Raw genomic sequence first — 17,830 nt, 5'->3', positions numbered from 1 at the left:
AATTCTTGTTTATGTTTGCTTTCCATTTGTGTTTTGTGATTTGATTGGGAACTCATGTTTCTTAAAACTTTACTAACAGGTATTCTTAAAGTCTAAGTTAAGATGCATTCTTCCACAAAGAATTTGTGTTTTCTTCCATCAGCCCCTGTGGACGTACCTGAGGAAATATTTTAATTGTTTACAGAGTGAGATGGAGGGAGACAGGACAGGAAACATTGATTGGTTGCCCAGACTGAGGCCGAACCTGTAAACCTAGACATGTGCCATGGCCAGGAATCGAACCTGCAAACTTTTGGTTATAGGATGATGCTCCAGCCCAGCCACAACTAGGGCCAACTTGGAAACTCTTTAAACTAAGTTCCTGACAGCAATTTGTTTTGTTTGTTTGTTTGTTTGTTTGTTTGAACAGTTAAGCAGTATAAAATGTAACCTCAAACTCACATGTGGACTGTTGGATTCTCACAAGAAACTACCTCTTCTTACTTTCACCAAAAGCGAAGGCCAAAACAACCAATTTTCTCTACTATCGCCCTGGGTCATGGGGAAAATTAGTTCAATCACGTTGGTGGCACTTTCTTTAGGTCCCTAATTTATGCTGTGTCTTTGATGCAGTCTTCCTCCTTGCCTGGACTCTGAGCTTTGTCTTCTGTTCCCAAGCATGGTCTGTTAAGAATGAAGTTCTAGGTCATCAAAAACTGACATGTGTCCAGAAGAAAGCTGCCACCTTCAAGTACAGTACTTCTTTATCTCTCTGGATTTAGGCTTCTCATCCTTACCATCTTGGATGGTTTTGCCAACTCTGCAATGCTTTAACTTCTCTTAACTTTAGGAACACTGATAGAGATTTTTTCTGGGATGGTTTCAAAGGGTAGCTTATTTGCCTTATTTCTAGAAAGTGAAACTTGCTTTTTGAAATATTTGGATATGAAGAGAAAGAGACATGTCAGAAAAAGCTGGAGCAGGGTAGAGAGTCAAGAGGGACTTGCTTGTTTTGTTTTGTTAGAACTTAAGTTTATAGGTTACAGGAGAGGAACAGAAAAAGGAGGTAGAGCTGAAGATGGAGAAAAACAGGACTGCTGGGTATAGAAAAATTTCAGGAAGAAAAGGAGGCGCTCAAGACAGCACGATAGGCTAATGGCCCTGAAATGTCCATGTTCCAATTCCTGGAATTTGTGACTGTGTTACTTTATATGCAAAGGGACTTGGTGGAAAAGATTAAATTAAGGCACCTAGGAAGGGGAGAGCATCCTAGGCTCTAAATGTAACCACAAGCATCCTGGTAAGAGGAAGGCTGCGACCAGAGAGGAGAAGGAATATGATGACCAGGAGAGGTGGGAGTGATGTGCTGTGGAGACGGAGGAAGGAGCACAGCTGGGGAAGCAGCCCCAGTGGGGAACGCAGGCACCCTCCAGAAGCTGAAAAAGGCCAGGAAACGATTCTTCCCTCCGAGCGTCCCAAAGGAACCAGCCCTGCTGACACTGATGTCGGCCCGGTGAGGCTGATTCCAGACTCCTGACCTCTAGACCTGGGAGAGAACAAACCACTCTGTGTGTGGTGATTTGTTACAGCAGCCACAGGAAGAGAACATAAGGGACTCTTTTTCAGGTTAGAAATGGGCCTCTCTCCAACACACTTATCTATGAAGCCAAATTTGGACATACTAATGTTTGAATTATAACGAACTTAAATAAATTAAAAAACCTTAATTATTAACTTAAACATAAATAAATTTAATTGAAATAAAACCCCTTTTTAAATCCAAATATGTAGGCAGAAACCATAGAAATGTATATAAATGCATTAAAAATTCTTAATTCTTAATTAAACTTAAACATAAATAAATTGAAATAGAAAAAAACCTTTTTAACTTAAATGTGTCTGTGGAAACCATAGAAATGAATGTAAAAGCAGGCAATGCATTTAATCCTCTCATGTTTAGGCAACAGAGTAGAAAAGTGTATTTACTTTGGCAGAATGGTGACTTTGATGGTAAGCTATAGTAATGTCAGTGGTCACTTTGCCCAGTATTGTATATGAAGGTTGAAATATCTCACCCCCAGAAGCCATGTGTTGCACTAAAATACAGCATAGAGAGGTTAAGTAACGCGCCCAGAGTCACACAGCTCGTAAGCGGCAGAGCTCTTAGCTCCATAAATGTTATGATAAGTACCTTTCAGGTTCATTCACCAAAAATCTGAGCAAAACAACGTGACGAGTAGCTACAAGGCTCCTAAAGGCCCAGAACAGGACCTGGTCAGGCAAAATCATCCGACTCTGCCATAAGCTTCTAGTTTCCTTGTCTGGATCCCCAGTAGGTAGCTCTCTGTGTTTTTCTCAGAATTTCCCATTGGCTCTGATGCTTTACTTCACTTTCGCAGGGCAGGGACAAATCCACACATCTGACTCAAAACGGGCCCCTGGGGTATCAACTCTGCTTCCTTTTATCTATTTGGCTGTCGAGGCCTCTCTACACTTGTAAAAGTTGCTACTATTTGTGTCAGCTGCACTGTTATGGAACCACGATTTTGTGAACAAAACAACAACATAAAATCTTTCAGAAAATAAAATAGAATTGAGCAATTGGATAAGAAACAAGTTTAGGGCCTCTAAAATATTCAGAAAACAAAACAGGTGCTACTCACGCAGGTGGACTATCACCGCAATACTTCCCAATTCTTCTGGCGTCGTTGACTTCTCCTCCATTAAACACAGCCACATAATCATACCGGCAGTAGTTATCGCGCTCAACATCGAACTTCTCGAACTTTAATTCTATAAGCTTTAGTGAAAGCACAACATTAGAAGGGTCAGAACAGCATTGCTGATCATCCTCAAGTGGAATTCTTCCTCTCCCCAGATTTAAAGGGTACCATGACTTTCCTTCGTAAAATTATTCATTCTGTTTAAATTATTCTTGCTTATTTTCATATTTCTTCGGTGGCATTCATATTTCTGGTGCTATTCTTTTGCTTTAAGTTTAAATTATTCCAAAAGATTATCTCACTCTCAGATCAACCACAGTTAGGATCTTCAACTTAGGAGCTCTGTTCAGTTACAGCTATAAAAGTATGGGATGAGTTGTTTGCAAAAGTCCACAAAGTAGGCTTGGTCTATTGCCATTCTAAGTTCTGCCCTGCAGTTAATACATGAAAGTGGGTCCCAGAAAAGCCCATATTCCTAATCAGCACAAACTACTGAGCATTGGAACCAAGACCTTCTCTGATGATTGTTGTACACACGAATAATGTTATTTGTGGGAAACCTACACAAATTCTACTTTAAAGAACAACCAAAAAAAAAACCCACCCCACCCATAAAGCAGACTAGCTTTTACAGCAGACCACTTGTTCTTTGAAGAGAAGATGTGGCGTGTTGGCCTTGGCTTTGTCAAAGTGAAGCAGTCAGACCGTTCTCGATTTGGTGACTGGGTGGCTATTTTGAGGACGTGATGGGTTTGCCATGTGAGCAAAGGCTAACCTGAAACATACATACATGTCCTTGGGGATTTTCACCTTCCCACTATTCGTGGCTGCTGCTTACAACATTTCTACAGGGTTAAACGGTCTCACATGAGATTTGCTTACCATTTGCATTTCAAAACCTGTTTTGAAAATTGCAATTATGGAATAGGAAACTGGATCCATGACTTTGCAAGTCAAATAGTGCAAAAGCAGTCTGAATCTGAGTCTTCCTATGCCCAGCAGCGCCTTCCTTGCTCTGCATCAGTAGCTCTTGAGAGTTGGGCCCCTCGCACTGTCTAGACAAATGACACATGAATACTTTCTTCATGGTTTCAGGGAATCTCACCTGATTCTTTGGGGCTACAATGTGCCACAAACAAGTGACTCCTGCAGGGTAATCACGGTCTGGCCAGTTGGGGGTCTTAAAAGAGCCGGAAGGTCTTTCAAGGCGTCCTCCACAATACTGATCCCCTGAAGTTATTAAACATGAAAAAAGTCCAAGTTTATATCCTCACAGAGATTATCACAATGCAGCCATGAGGAGATTTGGAATTCAGAATGCTAGGTGGTAGTATGGAAGTAAAGACAATGATGCTTCAAAACTCTTCAATTTTCTCTTAAAAATGGTCACATGGTCTCTACACACACACACACACACACACACACACACACACACACCCCCAAGTGATCTCTGTGACCTGACACACCACATCAGCGCAAGAGAGTAAAAGAGTGGAGTCAGGGCTGTAGCTTCTTTTCTTTCTTTCCTTTTTCCAGACAAGACAAAACATTGGGCATGCACTCACTCAGAAATCACGTGGGCTCAACAACTGACGGAGATTATAAGAACCCCCCAAGGCAGGGGTATTTGTGAGCAGGGTTGAAATCCATGCCAATGGACACAATTTGAATTAGCTGGTATAGAAAACTCTACCTAAAACACTTCACATGTTATATACATATTTAATAACTTTAAAAATAATTTCCTCATGAAAACAATATATGTTTATAAAATTTCAGCAATACAGAAAAGCATAAAGAAGAAAGTGAAAACTTACCCCAAATACCAGCACCTAAATCTAACCACAGTACAGATTTTACAAACATTATTTCAGACCTTGCTGCGCATATGGGTCAATAGGTTAACAGTAATAATTTTAGAAAGACATTTTAATACAAAGTTCTAAGTTTGATTTTTTACTCAAATTTAACAAAGAAACTGAATTGAAATTCAAAATCTATATAGTTTAATGAAACACTTCTTTTAACACAGAAGATGATCATTCTTAAAAGAAATCTGTAAATTTTTTAAACAGTACTTTAAAAATTAACGTTGGAATGATTTCTAAAACTTTTTATTCATGAAATATTTCAAGTATATATGAAGTAAGTATACAATGAACTTCTGTGAATCCATCATCCAGTTACAACAATTAGCATCAAATTACTATTATTGTTATTAATACTGCTGCTCAATCCCCACCACCTGTTTTATTATTATTATTAATTTACAGGTTTGGGGGAGGTAAATTCACATGCTTTGAAATGCACAAATCTTGGCTGTAAACTGTTGAAAACTGGATGTGTCCTGTGAGCCATACTTCAAAGGATGATACAGAATCCGTTTCCCACAGAATTCCTGTAGCCCACAGGTGGCAAACACAAGGCCCATGGGCCAAACCTGGCCCTCCACCTTGTTTTATCCGGCCCAGCACCTTGTTTCTACCCGGCAGCAGTGCCAGGCTCCTAGCCCCTAGTTAAGGAGTAGTTACATGTATACAGTCCTAAAATTACACTCGGCCCCTTGAAGGCAACCGCCAGGCTGATGTGGCCTTCGGTGAAAAAGAGTGTGACACCACCGCTGAGTGTATCCCTTCCCTGTGTCAATCTGCTGACTTTCCACACTGCTCTTCTGAACAATTTCACCTGACCTTAGTTTTACTCTAGCCCTCACGTAAATGAAGTCACACAGTGTGTACTCTTGTGTGTCTGGTTCTTCCTGCTTAGAACAGCACCCCAGATTCATTCATACAGCCGTGTGTGCTGGGAATCTGTTCCTTTACATGGCTAAGGAGTACTCCAGTGTTTGGAAACACCGCTGTTTGTTTACCCATTTTCTTGTGGATATGCACTTGGATGTTTTCAGTTTGTATTTTGGGTGGGTAAAGCTGCTAGAAACATTTTTGTACAAATCTCTTTGTGGAATGTATTTTCATTGCTTTGGCATAAATACGGAGTACAATTTTTGGGCCAAGAGTACATGCAGCTGTTTAACCTCATGTGAAACTACTGAAAAATTTTCCCAGGTGGATGTAGCATTTTATACCTGTCCAGGTGTGAGCTCTCTGGTTGCACTACATCCTCACTCACCACCACTTGATGTTTTAGCCAAGCTGGTGGGTACATACTGATATCTCAGTGTGGTTTTAATTTGCATTTCTGTTAACTAATGATGATGAGTAGTTTTTCATGTACTTATTAGCTATTCATATATCTTCCTTTGTGAAGTGACTGTTCAATTGTGGGCCCATTTTTACATTTATTGGGATCTTTATCTTTTATTGTTGAGTTGTATGAGGTTTTTGTTTATTCTAAGTAAAAGTCCTTTATTAGATTTTGCTGCAAATGCTTTCTTCCATTATGTAGGTTGCCTATTCATCTTTGTAACAATGTCTTTTTGTAAGTATTGGTTTTAATCTTAATGATGTTTACATGGTACATATTTTTCCATCCTTTTACATTCAAACTATTTTGACTTTGTATTTTTTTAAATATATTTTGTCGATTATGCTATTACAGTTGTCCCAACTCTTCCCCCTTTGCTCTCCTCTGCCCGTTATCCCCACTTCTCTACAGCAATTCCTCCCCTTTAGTTCATGTTCATGGGTTGCACATATCAGTTCTTTGGCTTCTCCATTTCCTATACTATTTTAACATCCCCCTGTCTGTTTTGTACCTACCAATTATACTTCTTAATCCCTGCGCCTTTTCCCCCACCCTCCCCTTCCCCCTTCCAAGCTGACAACATCCCCCAATGAACTCCATATCTCTGATTCTATTTCTGTTCTGGTTGTTAGGTTAATTTGGTTTTTTTTTTTTTAGATTCAGTTGTTGATAGTTGTGAATTTGTTGCCAGTTTAATGTCCATTTGTTGCCCGTTTTTATCTTCTGTTTCCTAAATAAGTCCCTTTAACATTTCATATAATAAGGGCTTGGTGATGATGAACTCTTTTAGCTTTATTTTATCTGGGAAGCACTTTATCTGCCCTTTCATTCTAAATGATAGCTTTGCTGGATAGAGTAATCTAAATTGTAGGTCCTTGCCTTTCATCGCCATGATTACTTCTTGCCAGTCCTTTCTTGCCTACAAAGTTTCTTTTGAGAAACCAGTTGATAGTCTTATAGGAACTCATTTGTAGGTAACTGTGCTTTTCTCATGATGCTTTTAAGATTCTCTCTTTATCTTTAACCTTTGGCATTTTAATTATGATGTGTGTTGGCGTGCTCTTCTTTGGGTTCAATTTGTTTGGAACTCTCTGTGCTTCCTGGACTATGTCTATTTTCTTCACCAAATTAGGGAAGTTTTCTTTCATTATGTTTTCAAATAAGTTTTCAATTTCTTGCTCTTCCTCTTCTCCTTCTGGCATCCCTATGATTTGGATATTAGTACATTTGGAGATGTCCCCAAGGGTCCTTATACTACCCTTATTTTTTTAAATTCTTTTTTCTTCTTGCTATTTCTGGTTGAATGTTTATTTCTTCCTTATGTTCCAACTTGTTGATTTGAATCCTGGCTTCCTCACCTCCATTGATTGTTCCCTGTAGATTTTTCTTTATTTCCTTTAGTGTGACTTTCATTTCTTCCTTTATATTGTTGCCATAATCAAATACTTCTTTGAGCAGCCTGATTACCAGTGTTTTTGAACACTGCATCTAATAGGTTGGTTATTGCCAGTCTGTTTAGTTCCTTTTCTGGGGTTTTGTTCTGTTCTTTCATTTGGGCCATATTTCTTTGTCTCCTCAATTTGGCAGCCTCCCTGTGTTTGATTCTGCATATTAGGTAGAGCTGCTTTGACTCCCTGCCTTAGTACCATGGCCTGTTGTAGAAAAGGCACCTGTAAGTTTTGTGGGTCAGAGCCTTTGGTAATTGAGGAGGTGGAGCAACCTGCTTCACTTCTTTGTGGCTCTGTGAGGGGGAGCGTTCACAGAGGGGATTGTGCTGTTGCCTGGCTTCTAGAGGTTTGCCCAGCACTCACACCTTTTCCAGTCACTTCACCCATTTCCCATGTGTGACTGGCACCCTTCCACCTGTTGCCCTGGTGGTGAATCCCAGAGTGGGTGGGTTTGCCTATGTTCTAAGTCTGTGCAGGCCCTCTTAGCCAAGTCTCCTGAAAATCTGTCAGTTTCTTCTGTGGTCCTAACCCCCAGTGGTTTTTATAGCCAGAAGTTTTGGGGATTTATTTTCCCGGTGCTGGAACCCTGGGGTGGGCCGTCTGGCATGGGCCTGGGATCACTCGCTCTGAGGAATCCTTCCTAATTTTCATCCACCCTATGTGAATGTGGGATCAACTGTTCCACTGCCCCCTTTCCCTGCAACACCATGACCCTCACCTTCCTCCCCATCTGGATGAATGTGGCCTCTTTAAGTCCTTGGTTGTCGGATTTCCATGTGGCTTGATTTTTTAACAGTTCCAGGTATTACTTGTTTTGAGATCTAGTTGTAATTCTTTCTATAGCTATGCGAGGTGGCGTAGCATGTCTGCCTACACTTCCACCTTGACTGGAAGTCCTTAGAACTTTGTATTTCCAGCTCTTTCTTGTATACCCAACACATAGTGTTGGGATTTCCTATTTCACCTGTTTCAATAATTATGGTCTTCTAATTGGAACATTTAATCCTTTGAATTTAATGTATTTATTGATATGCTTGAATTTAGTGTACCATTTACTATTTTGTTCCGTTCATCTCAACTTTCTTTTGTTTCATCTGTTCTCTCTTTCCTGCCTTCTTTGAATTGGTTGAATAATTATAGTACTGTATTTTAATCTTTTCCCTTTTAACTCTAGCTTGCATTTTTAATGGTTACTCCAGTGATTATTACATGCATCTTTAACTTATCACAATCTGTCTAAAGTCAATATTGTATTTTTCATGTATTGTACATGGGCAATAGTAGAGTTCCATTTACCTCTCCATCCTTTGTTCTAATGTTGTCATATACATACTTATAGGATACACATTATACATATACGTCATACACTCCACAAAACAGTGTTAAGGTTTTGGTTTTGTTTTGAAGAGACACATGTGAAGGAACTGAGAGAAGAGAAGACTATGTATTCTCTTGCATTCACCATCTCCAGTGGCCTTCAACCCTCCCATCACCTTCATTTTATCCTGTGGAGCCATTTCCCTTCAACTTGAGGAACTTCTTTTACTATTTTTTTTTGTGATGTGAGAGTTTATCTGAAAATGTCTTTATTTTGCTTTCATTTTTGAACTGGCTATAAAATTCTAGATTGACAGCTTTATCCAGCATTTTAAAAACGCTGTTCCGCTGCCTCTGGATGCCATTGTTTCTGATGAAAAAAAAGGAAGTCATAATTCACACTTTCTTTCCTTTGTGTGCAATTCAATTTTTATCTGATTGATTTTAAGATTTTCTTTTTATCCTTAGGTCTCTGGAATTTAATTTCGATAAGCCTACGTGTGGCTTCACTTTTATTTATCCTATTTGGGTTGATCTTGGTCTATAAAGTGATGTGCTCCCCTAAAGTTTGGTGGCTTCCAGCCATTATTTCTTCAGATACTTTTTCCACACTATTATCACTCTCTTATTCTCTGGGATACAAATGACACCTGTGCAAGACCACTTGATATTGTCTCACTGGTCTTGGGGGCTCTTTCTTGTTAATATTTTCCCTCCTGGCTCTTCAGATTAGATCATTTCTATTCAAATCCAGTGACTCTTCTATCCTCTCCTATCTACTTGTAAACCCATAAGATAAATTTTAAAATTTCAAATTCGGTATCTTTCAGTTCTAGAATTACCATTTTGTTCTTTTCTATAGTTGCTGTTTCTCTTTTGAGATTCTCAGTCTGTTTATTTATTATACATATATTTCCCTTTAAGCTTTAAACATATTTCTAACAGCTGCTTTCAAGTGCTGTTTGCTAATTGCAACAGCTGAGTTGTTTTGGGGTCAGATTTTAATGACTGCTTTTTTTCTTGAATATAGACACACTTTTCTAGTATCATGACATGACTGGATAGTAGACATTATGAATGATACATTATAGACACTCTAGACTCAGTTGTGTTCCTATGAAAAGTAATTTTTGTTCTAGCTGGCATTTAACTTGGCTAGACTCAAGCCCAAAATATGTCTTTCCAGCAGTGGGCAGCAGCTACAGTGCCTCTCAGTTCTTCCATTTACCAGCTGGTGCTTCTGTGCCAGGCCGGCTGAGCTCTCCCCACATATGTAGATTCAGCAGTCAGACGAAGATTAGGGTGGGTTTTGTATGTATACTTTGTGCCTCAATTCCTCTGTAGTTCCCAGACAGGATTTCCTCCCAAACAATCTGGCTGCCCTGTCAGCCCCACATTCTGTGCTCTGACGTCCCAAATCAGTACCATTGCGCTGCAGGCCAAAGCAAGGGCAGATCAGCGAGCGCCCTGGGGCAGAAGGCTGCAAACCCAATGGATCTTGCCTTCTGCAGTTCACTTTCAAGAGTAGAGGTTTCTATCCTTGGGAGCTCACATGTACTGACACGAAAACAGCACAACACAGTGTTAAGTGAAAAGAGAAAGTTGTTAAACAATATGAATGCATGATCCCACTTACATTTTTAAAAGGCTATTGCAAGAGTGTATGTATACACACATATGTATATGTGTACATGTATGTATATAAACACACACATATATAAACATAGAAAGGTATGAGAACCATCCGCCATGGCGGTTTCTCAGAGGGGACTAGAATTGGGTGGTGGGCCATGTTTCTATCTCTGTGTGCGTATATGTATATGCAAACTTCACATTTTTGCTCTCTGAATTTCTATAGTTGAACATTTAAAAGAATATATATGAACTTCTAAAAACATAACTGATTTTTTATAGTCCCTTGGTGCTTTAGTGGCTCTCTGTTGAGAAAAACTTCTCTTAAACTTTCAAGGAGAAACACATATCAAGTGCCTAGAACAGTGCCTTGCCACCCAGTAGGCCTTCAGTAGCCATGAGCCACCCTTACCGCTATTATTGCCATGATGCGGAAACAATACCTCTTTCATTGGGTTCGGCAGCTGAGAACGCGGCCATGAAGCCGTTCCCAGCCGTGTTAGCATCGGAGATCATCTGCACCATCATCTTGTTGCCACTGGACACCAGGGCTGCAGGCCGGAACGTGCCGCAGAAGCGCCCGATGCGCTGGCCGTTGCTGTGGCCACTGTACACGTCCACAAAGTCGTAGCGACACAGGCTGTCGCTCTCCAGGTCTATGAACCGGAAGTTGAGAACGACAACTTTCCCCTTGGGGACCTGCCAAGAAAAAGCCCAGTTGGAAAACTGCCCGAGCCCTTCATATTCAGTCAATTACTAAAGTGAGCAGATAAAAGCGTAACATCCCAGATGGTACTTTTTCTTCCCTCAAACCTGAACTAAGCCAGAGAAGGTACTCTTAATAAAATATAAGTATCAGCTTTGACAAATTCCACAATTCTTTAGGATACACAGAGTTATTCTTAGGAAATTGATCTCAGCAAAGCTTCAAAATACTGGACCAGCCTTATTAAGTCATGGCGTTGCTTACGAAGAACACCGGTGCTGACAGGACGTCAGTGCGCATTTGCACGCAGTAAAGCACCACTGCACCCAGAGACGCTGCGTGGCAAAGAAACATCCGAAATGTCACTTCTCACAAATAATGCAATGGGACAGTCTCAACACATAGCATATTTCTAACCCTCCCAATTTGACGATTATTTGACAATTATGCAGCTAATTTATAGATAATTCACTCTGGGCACTGAGAACTCCAGGTCAACTGTGAGTACTGGTTACATTAACTCAGAAATAGTTGACCATTCTCTTCTGAAAGTCACTGAGTTTTTGTTTGTTTTCTAGGTGAAAACTTTATCTACTTGGTAGCCCTGAAACACAATGCTCTGATGAAAAAGATGAGGTTTCACTTTCTTACAAAACCTTCTTCACCATAATTTCCCCATGTAATTTTTAGGAGGCTTCCCTCCTTGTTTCCTGAGTAGGTAGGAAAAAGTGGCTGCAAAAAGCATTTGGCAGAATTCTTTAAAAAGCCCCATTTCTTTCCCAGTTCACACTATCTTTTAACTTCTTCATTAAAGTAGTTTAAGGATAAAGTCTCAATCAGATTTATTTCACCTTTTCAACTGGATGAGGTCCCCACTGAATAGCATAAAAATTTCATGCTGTAAAAATTTACAGATGACAAAGGTCAGTGACTTTAAAACACACACACACACAACCCACAAGCAACACCGGTTGGTTTATATTCATTCTAATTAACTACCGCAGACTCAGGAGTCACTAGATGCTTTACCATACATACAGCTTCCCCGTGTTGGTGAGTGCAGTGCCCTGACTTTTTTTTTTTAAAGATTTTATTTATTTATCTTTAGAGGGGAAGAGGGGAAGGAGAGAAGAGAAATCAATTAGTTGCCTTTGTCCCCTCGAACTAGGGGCTGTGGCAGGCGTGCTCGGCCACGTGACTTTTTTATGGTAAAAGGAAATGTTTCAGTGCTGTCTAACCCTGCGTCCGTCACCCACCCATCCCAGTGTAGGAACAGCGATAGAGCAGCCACAAGAGGGGGAAGCTTCTGCTCTGCCACGGCTGCATTCTTGTTAGGAAGTTGGTGTTTTCCCTTTCAATGTCATTTTGTATCGGTTTTAGGTGTACAGCATAGTGGTTAGACAAACATATACTTTACAAAGTGTTCCCTCCATATTTCCAGTGCCCCAACTGGCCCCATACATAGTTCGCGCAATAGTATTGACTGTATTCCCCATGCTGCACTTCACATGACTACTTTGTAACTGCTATTTGTAGTTCTTAATCTCTTCACCTCTTTCACCCAGTGCCCCAACCTCCATCCCCTCTGGTACCTGCCAGTTTTCTCTCTGTGTCTAGGAGTCTGTTTCAATTTTGTTTACTTTGTTTTTAGATTCCACATGAGTGCAATCATACGGTATTTAGCTTTTTCTGCCTGACTTATTTCACTGAACATCATATCCTCTAGGTCCATCCATGCTGTCTCAAAAGTTAAGATTTCCTTCTTTTTTTAAGGCTGACTAATATTCCACTGTATACATATACCATAGTTTTGTTGTCCACTCATCTATTGATGGGTACTCAGGTTGCTTCCATAGCTTGGCTATTGTAAATATGCTACAATGAACATAGGAGTGCATATATTTTTTCAAATTAAGTATTTTGCATTTCTTCAGATAAATCCCCAGAAGTAGAATTGCTGGGTCATAAGAAAAAATCTATTTTTAATTATTTGAAGATACTGCCAGGAGCTTATATTAATCATATAAATACTGGAAGTTCCAAAGCCACAGTCTGAGAAACTGGTAGCAGTAAATGCAATTTAATGTTGAAACATTCTCATGAGATAATCTGTTATAGAACATCCTTGTTTTCTTGTTTTGTTGCATGCAGTCTCTGTTGTGGAAAATATGATACCATCTGTAACCTTAAATATAAACAGGTTTGCTATGATTCATTAAAAAATTCCCAGCCAAGGAAAACATTTTGAACTAAATTAATTGAATTTGGATTGTCCTTGCATGAATAATGACTATTGATACAAATGCATTGATAAACATTATGGAAAGTAGTTCAAAGCTGTGAGACTCTCCACCCAGAGATGAGTCAGATTTCTAAAAAGGGGGTGCAGGGAATGAGGCCTGAGAGCAGAGCTCTGGGGCGCTCACTCCAGTGTCATGAGCTCTTCGAGATGAGGTCAAACCACAACAGAGACTGAATCGGTAAGGAGAAGGCAACTAGAAGGTGGCACCTGGAACCCAAGTGAGGCGAGTCCAGAGGAAGGTGAGGACTGAGAAATGGTCAACCACATTTGTTGAGGACTGAGCAATGATCAACCAAACCACATTTGCTATGTTTAGCAACCACAGGCCACCGGTTACTCTGACCAAGACATGTTTGAGGAGCACAGGGACAAAGCCCGGTAAAAGCAGGATCAAAGTGAAGATGCGGTGAGAGGAACTGGTGGTAATAAATGGAGACAAACCTTTCAGGGAGTTGTGCTGGAAGGATGGAGTAATATGGGGGTTACTGGAGGGGAACGTGAGGTCAAGGCAGGGTTTTACGATGGGCTATATTAAGGCATGTTTGCAGCCAACAGAAGCAGTTCTGTAGAGAGGGCAGACGGATGAAGCAGGACAGAGGAAGAACTGCTGCTGAAATGCTGAGCAGCACAGGGAGATGCGGTCTAAGGCGCAGATGCGGGAGGCGCCTCAGTAGCATGAGAGGAGGGAAGGCAGATGCAAGCAGGTTAGTAGGTGAGGTTGCGATGGCATAGGAAACTTTTCTCCTGATTTCCTTTTTTTTTAAGGTTTTATTCATTTACTTTCAGAGAGCGGGGAAGGGAGGGAGAAAGAGAGGGAGAGAAACATCTGTGTGTGGTTGCCTCCCATGTGCCCCCTACCTGGCCAGAAATACAGGCATGTGCCCTGACTGGGAATTGGAACAGCAACCCTTTGGTTCAAGGCCTACACTCAGTCCACTGACCCACACTAGCCTGGGCCCTTCTGATTTCCTTTAAAACAAAGTCATCAGCAGTGACAGTGGATGTGAGGGCAGCTTTGGGAGTTTAAGAACTGAGGAGGTGGTTAAAGGGACTAGGAAAATATAGGGCTGTCATGCCACATTTGGCTCCCTAGGTGGGGATGGAGAGCAGGCAGAGAGTTGGATTTAAGCAGTGGTAGACTGGGGGCCAGGAGACAGAGGTATTCGCTAAATAAGGACTAAGGAAGAAGGGAGGGCCATGAGAGTCGAGGATGTAGGCAGGGGAATGGCCATAAAGATGGACCAGAGAATTCAAGTTGGGTAAGGATAGAAATCAGGAGGCAGTGGGGTGAGGACAGTAACAACCTAGATTGTGGTAGAGACCAGGCTGACGACAAAGGGATGGATGGCTGAGGAATGATGAAGGATAAGCTCTTTGGAGGAGATGAGGTTAAAGGCTCAAAAGGATCATTCACACAGATATTGAAATTACTGTGACTAATGACAAGGAAGAATGTTGAAGACAATGAGAGTGAGCCAGGAGCTAAAATTTACGAGGAGTGAGGGAGACTCTGCTGAGGTCTTTAGATGACTACAACAAGGAGGGGCACAGAGAGGCACAGTCCGTTTCATTGCCAAGTTCTCAGTTCTTTGACCCTAAGAAAATTCTGTTGATTCATCCCGTAGTCTGGCTGTTGAAACAAACACAGCCTTTGGGTAGTCATCCCCACTGGGATAAATCACTCCTTCTCAGGAGTTCTTTACTTGGTCCCATGGGAATGAAAATGTGAAGCTTCTCCAGGAATGAGACACAGTATATTCAGCAATAGAAAGTGGATTACATCATTGCAATCTGAACACATGTTGATCCCCAACAACCCCCGCAAAAACTCTTCTGAAGAAGCAGGCAGAGGAGGGCTGTGGGTCCGCTGTAACCGGAGACAAATGCCACCTGGCTCTAGAAAGGCCAAAGAGAAATTCTATAGCAAGTGAGAAGCGCACCACGGCTCTTCACGGTAACACGGCAGCTGTTCTTCACACTTACGTGAGTCACCAGGACCCTCTGGTGCCGCGTGACGTGAACTTTGCTGACAGTCCCTGTACTGACACTCTGAAGGACGTCGGAAGGCATGTTCTCTGAAGATGACCCTTCCACTCGAAGAATTTACTGTCTGTATCCTTGTTTTTCTTGTTAAAGATGTATTTTTAATTACTTTTTTATTTTTATTTTTGATTTTAGAGGGGAAGGGGGGTGGAGAATGAGAGGGAGAAAAACATTGATGTGCGAGAGAAACATTGATTGGTTGCCTTCTGTAGGTGCCCTGACCTGGGACCGAACCTGCAACCTAAACACGTGCTCTGGTGAGGAATCGAACTGGCGACCTTTTGGTTGGTGGGATGACTCCCAACCCCCCGAGCCTGGGAGTGTTAAGACTATTTTGAAAGTACAGAAATATACACAGATATATAGAGCAATATAACCAACACCTGGGCACCAACAATGCAGAACTGATTATTGTTAACATTTTGTCAACATGTTTTTAAAGTCTCCTCTAATAAAATAAATTAAAATTTTCATGTGAAAATAAGGTTTTCTTTGTCCTCTTTCTCCTTCCTTTCTCAGAAGCAACCACTGTCGGTCACGAATTTAGTGGGTTTCCTTCCACAGTAATCAAAATACTTTTATGTACATGTATGTGTATCCATGCAACGTATATTGTGTTTTAAAAATTAATAAAAATGGGATAGGCTGTATCACCCTACAACCGGAGCATTCTTGAATGTTCTGGGTGAAGAAGATGGAGAAATAAAAACAAAAAAACACACACAGGGTCTTCACAAGCCATCCCTTCTGCCTGGCACACTTTCCCACCCCTGCCTGCCTTTCCCTCACTCAGGCTCAGGGCCTCAGTTTCCACGTCACCTCTTCCTGGAGGCATCCCCAGACCCCCACTCCGCCTCCCAAGATGGGTTCTGCAAGGTTGGCAGCCTGCCCCTCAGGCTCTGAGCACGGGATGGCTCGGCCCACCTACTCACCGTCAGGTTTTCATCTGGGAGAACAGGATCCCTTCTGCCTTGTTCCCTGTTGCATCCCAGCCTCTGGACAGTGTGTGGTCTCAAGGCACATCATAAAGGGTTGTTCAGTGCATGAATCATCAGGAGCTAAGTGGAAAACCAGCCTCTTTGCACAAATCCTGGACAAGGAAGGAGGCAAGGGCCCCACTTCCATAGTTCCAGGAGCTCTAAACCCTGCCTGGCAGCAGAGCTCCAGAAGGCCACTCTCCTTTCTAAGTCATTCCTTACGAAGTGGAAGATATGTATCTTCTGAGAAACTTGATATTTCAAATCTCGTGGAAATGCTAACACTTAATGCAGAAACTCAGTTAAGAAGATTTTTGGTGGCAATTAGACAAAGCTACTGTTTTGTGAGATTATTTTGACCAGGGAGTTCATTATCTGCTTGTAGAAAAACAATTCTATGTTCATGTTTTGTTTTTTTAATCAACAGCCAAGTCCTGTGTGAGCCAAAGCCTGGTGCTGCAATAGTGACCTGAGCTCACCCCGCAGCCCCTGGGATGTCCTCACTGTCACAGGCTAAGGTGCCAAGTCTCTCGAAGCCAGTGCTGGAGCTGCTGCCAGAGAATAAATGGGGGACCTTGTTTTGAGCTGATGCTTTGTGTTTTCAGGATACTACGAGCAAAATACAAACACAAGGCCAGCTTCCTCTGCAGGGAGGAGTAGGTTTCTGTAGAAATGGTGGTTTCAAAGCCATTGTTTTAATCTTCTAAGATTTTCCTTTTCTACAAAGAGATTTGGGGGAGAGTAAGCATGTTCTAAAATGCAGGGCACATTCTACTTACATACAGTTCAAGAGGTGTGGGATGCATGACCGTCTCACATATGCCCCAAACAGAATCCAGAAGCATTTACATGTGATAGGTACTTGGCTATATTTCAAGATTAGGATACAGCAGAAGGTTATAAGACCTTATTGGTATATATTTAATATTCTTCATTTTAAATAATGGAATCTTATAAATGTTTGGAAAAAGGAAACATTGATTAGTGGAAATAACATGTGATGTTTTAAACTTTGAGGAGGGATTTCAAACCCCTCCAAATAAAGAAAGAGAAGAAAGGAAAAGAGGAAGGAAGGAAGGGAGGGAGGGAGGGAGGGAGGGAGGAGAGAGAAAGCCCTTCCCCCCCACCCTCCATGTCTGGGAGGAAAGAAACCCCCAACTACCTTGAGCCTACCTGGCCCGAGGCACCAGTATAGACGTTGGGTTATATCCCTGCTGGAAACTGTCCAACAATCTCTCATTGCATTTGGAATGAAATCCTCACTTGTAGGCGCCCACTTGTGTAATGTGTGACAGGTATTTTTCTAAGCACATTACACATATTATTTCATTCTGTCCCCTACAAGCAACCTTATAAAGTTGATATTATTAGCCCAATTTGAGTTTGCAGGTGAGGAAACTGAGGCACAGAGAGATTAAAGCCCTGTGGGACATGGCCCCTGACCACCTCTCAAACTTCATCTTTCCCTCCCATACAGCTATTTGTCTGTTCGAGAAACT

The 17,830-nt window shown here is 41.4% G+C and overlaps 1 protein-coding gene across 1 annotated transcript in view; it reads right to left on the bottom strand.

The window, feature by feature from the left end:
• PCOLCE2 (procollagen C-endopeptidase enhancer 2) overlaps window positions 1-17,830 on the bottom strand; it is a 63,607-nt gene that overhangs the window by 22,961 nt on the left and 22,816 nt on the right. The window contains exons 3-5 of the mRNA XM_037153399.2: window positions 10,747-11,002; window positions 3,808-3,932; window positions 2,643-2,779 (exon numbers count right to left, since the gene is read on the bottom strand). Coding sequence (XP_037009294.2) covers window positions 2,643-2,779; window positions 3,808-3,932; window positions 10,747-11,002 — 518 coding nt within the window. The remainder of the gene's footprint in view (window positions 1-2,642; window positions 2,780-3,807; window positions 3,933-10,746; window positions 11,003-17,830) is intronic.

This window comes from Artibeus jamaicensis, unplaced genomic scaffold (assembly GCF_021234435.1).
Source record: "Artibeus jamaicensis isolate MK-2021 breed Jamaican fruit bat unplaced genomic scaffold, CSHL_Jam_final contig_466, whole genome shotgun sequence".
Classification (NCBI taxonomy): Eukaryota; Metazoa; Chordata; class Mammalia; order Chiroptera; family Phyllostomidae; genus Artibeus; species Artibeus jamaicensis.
The sequence above is the reverse complement of the archived record's forward strand: the minus strand, read 5'-3'. Positions and strand labels throughout refer to the sequence as shown.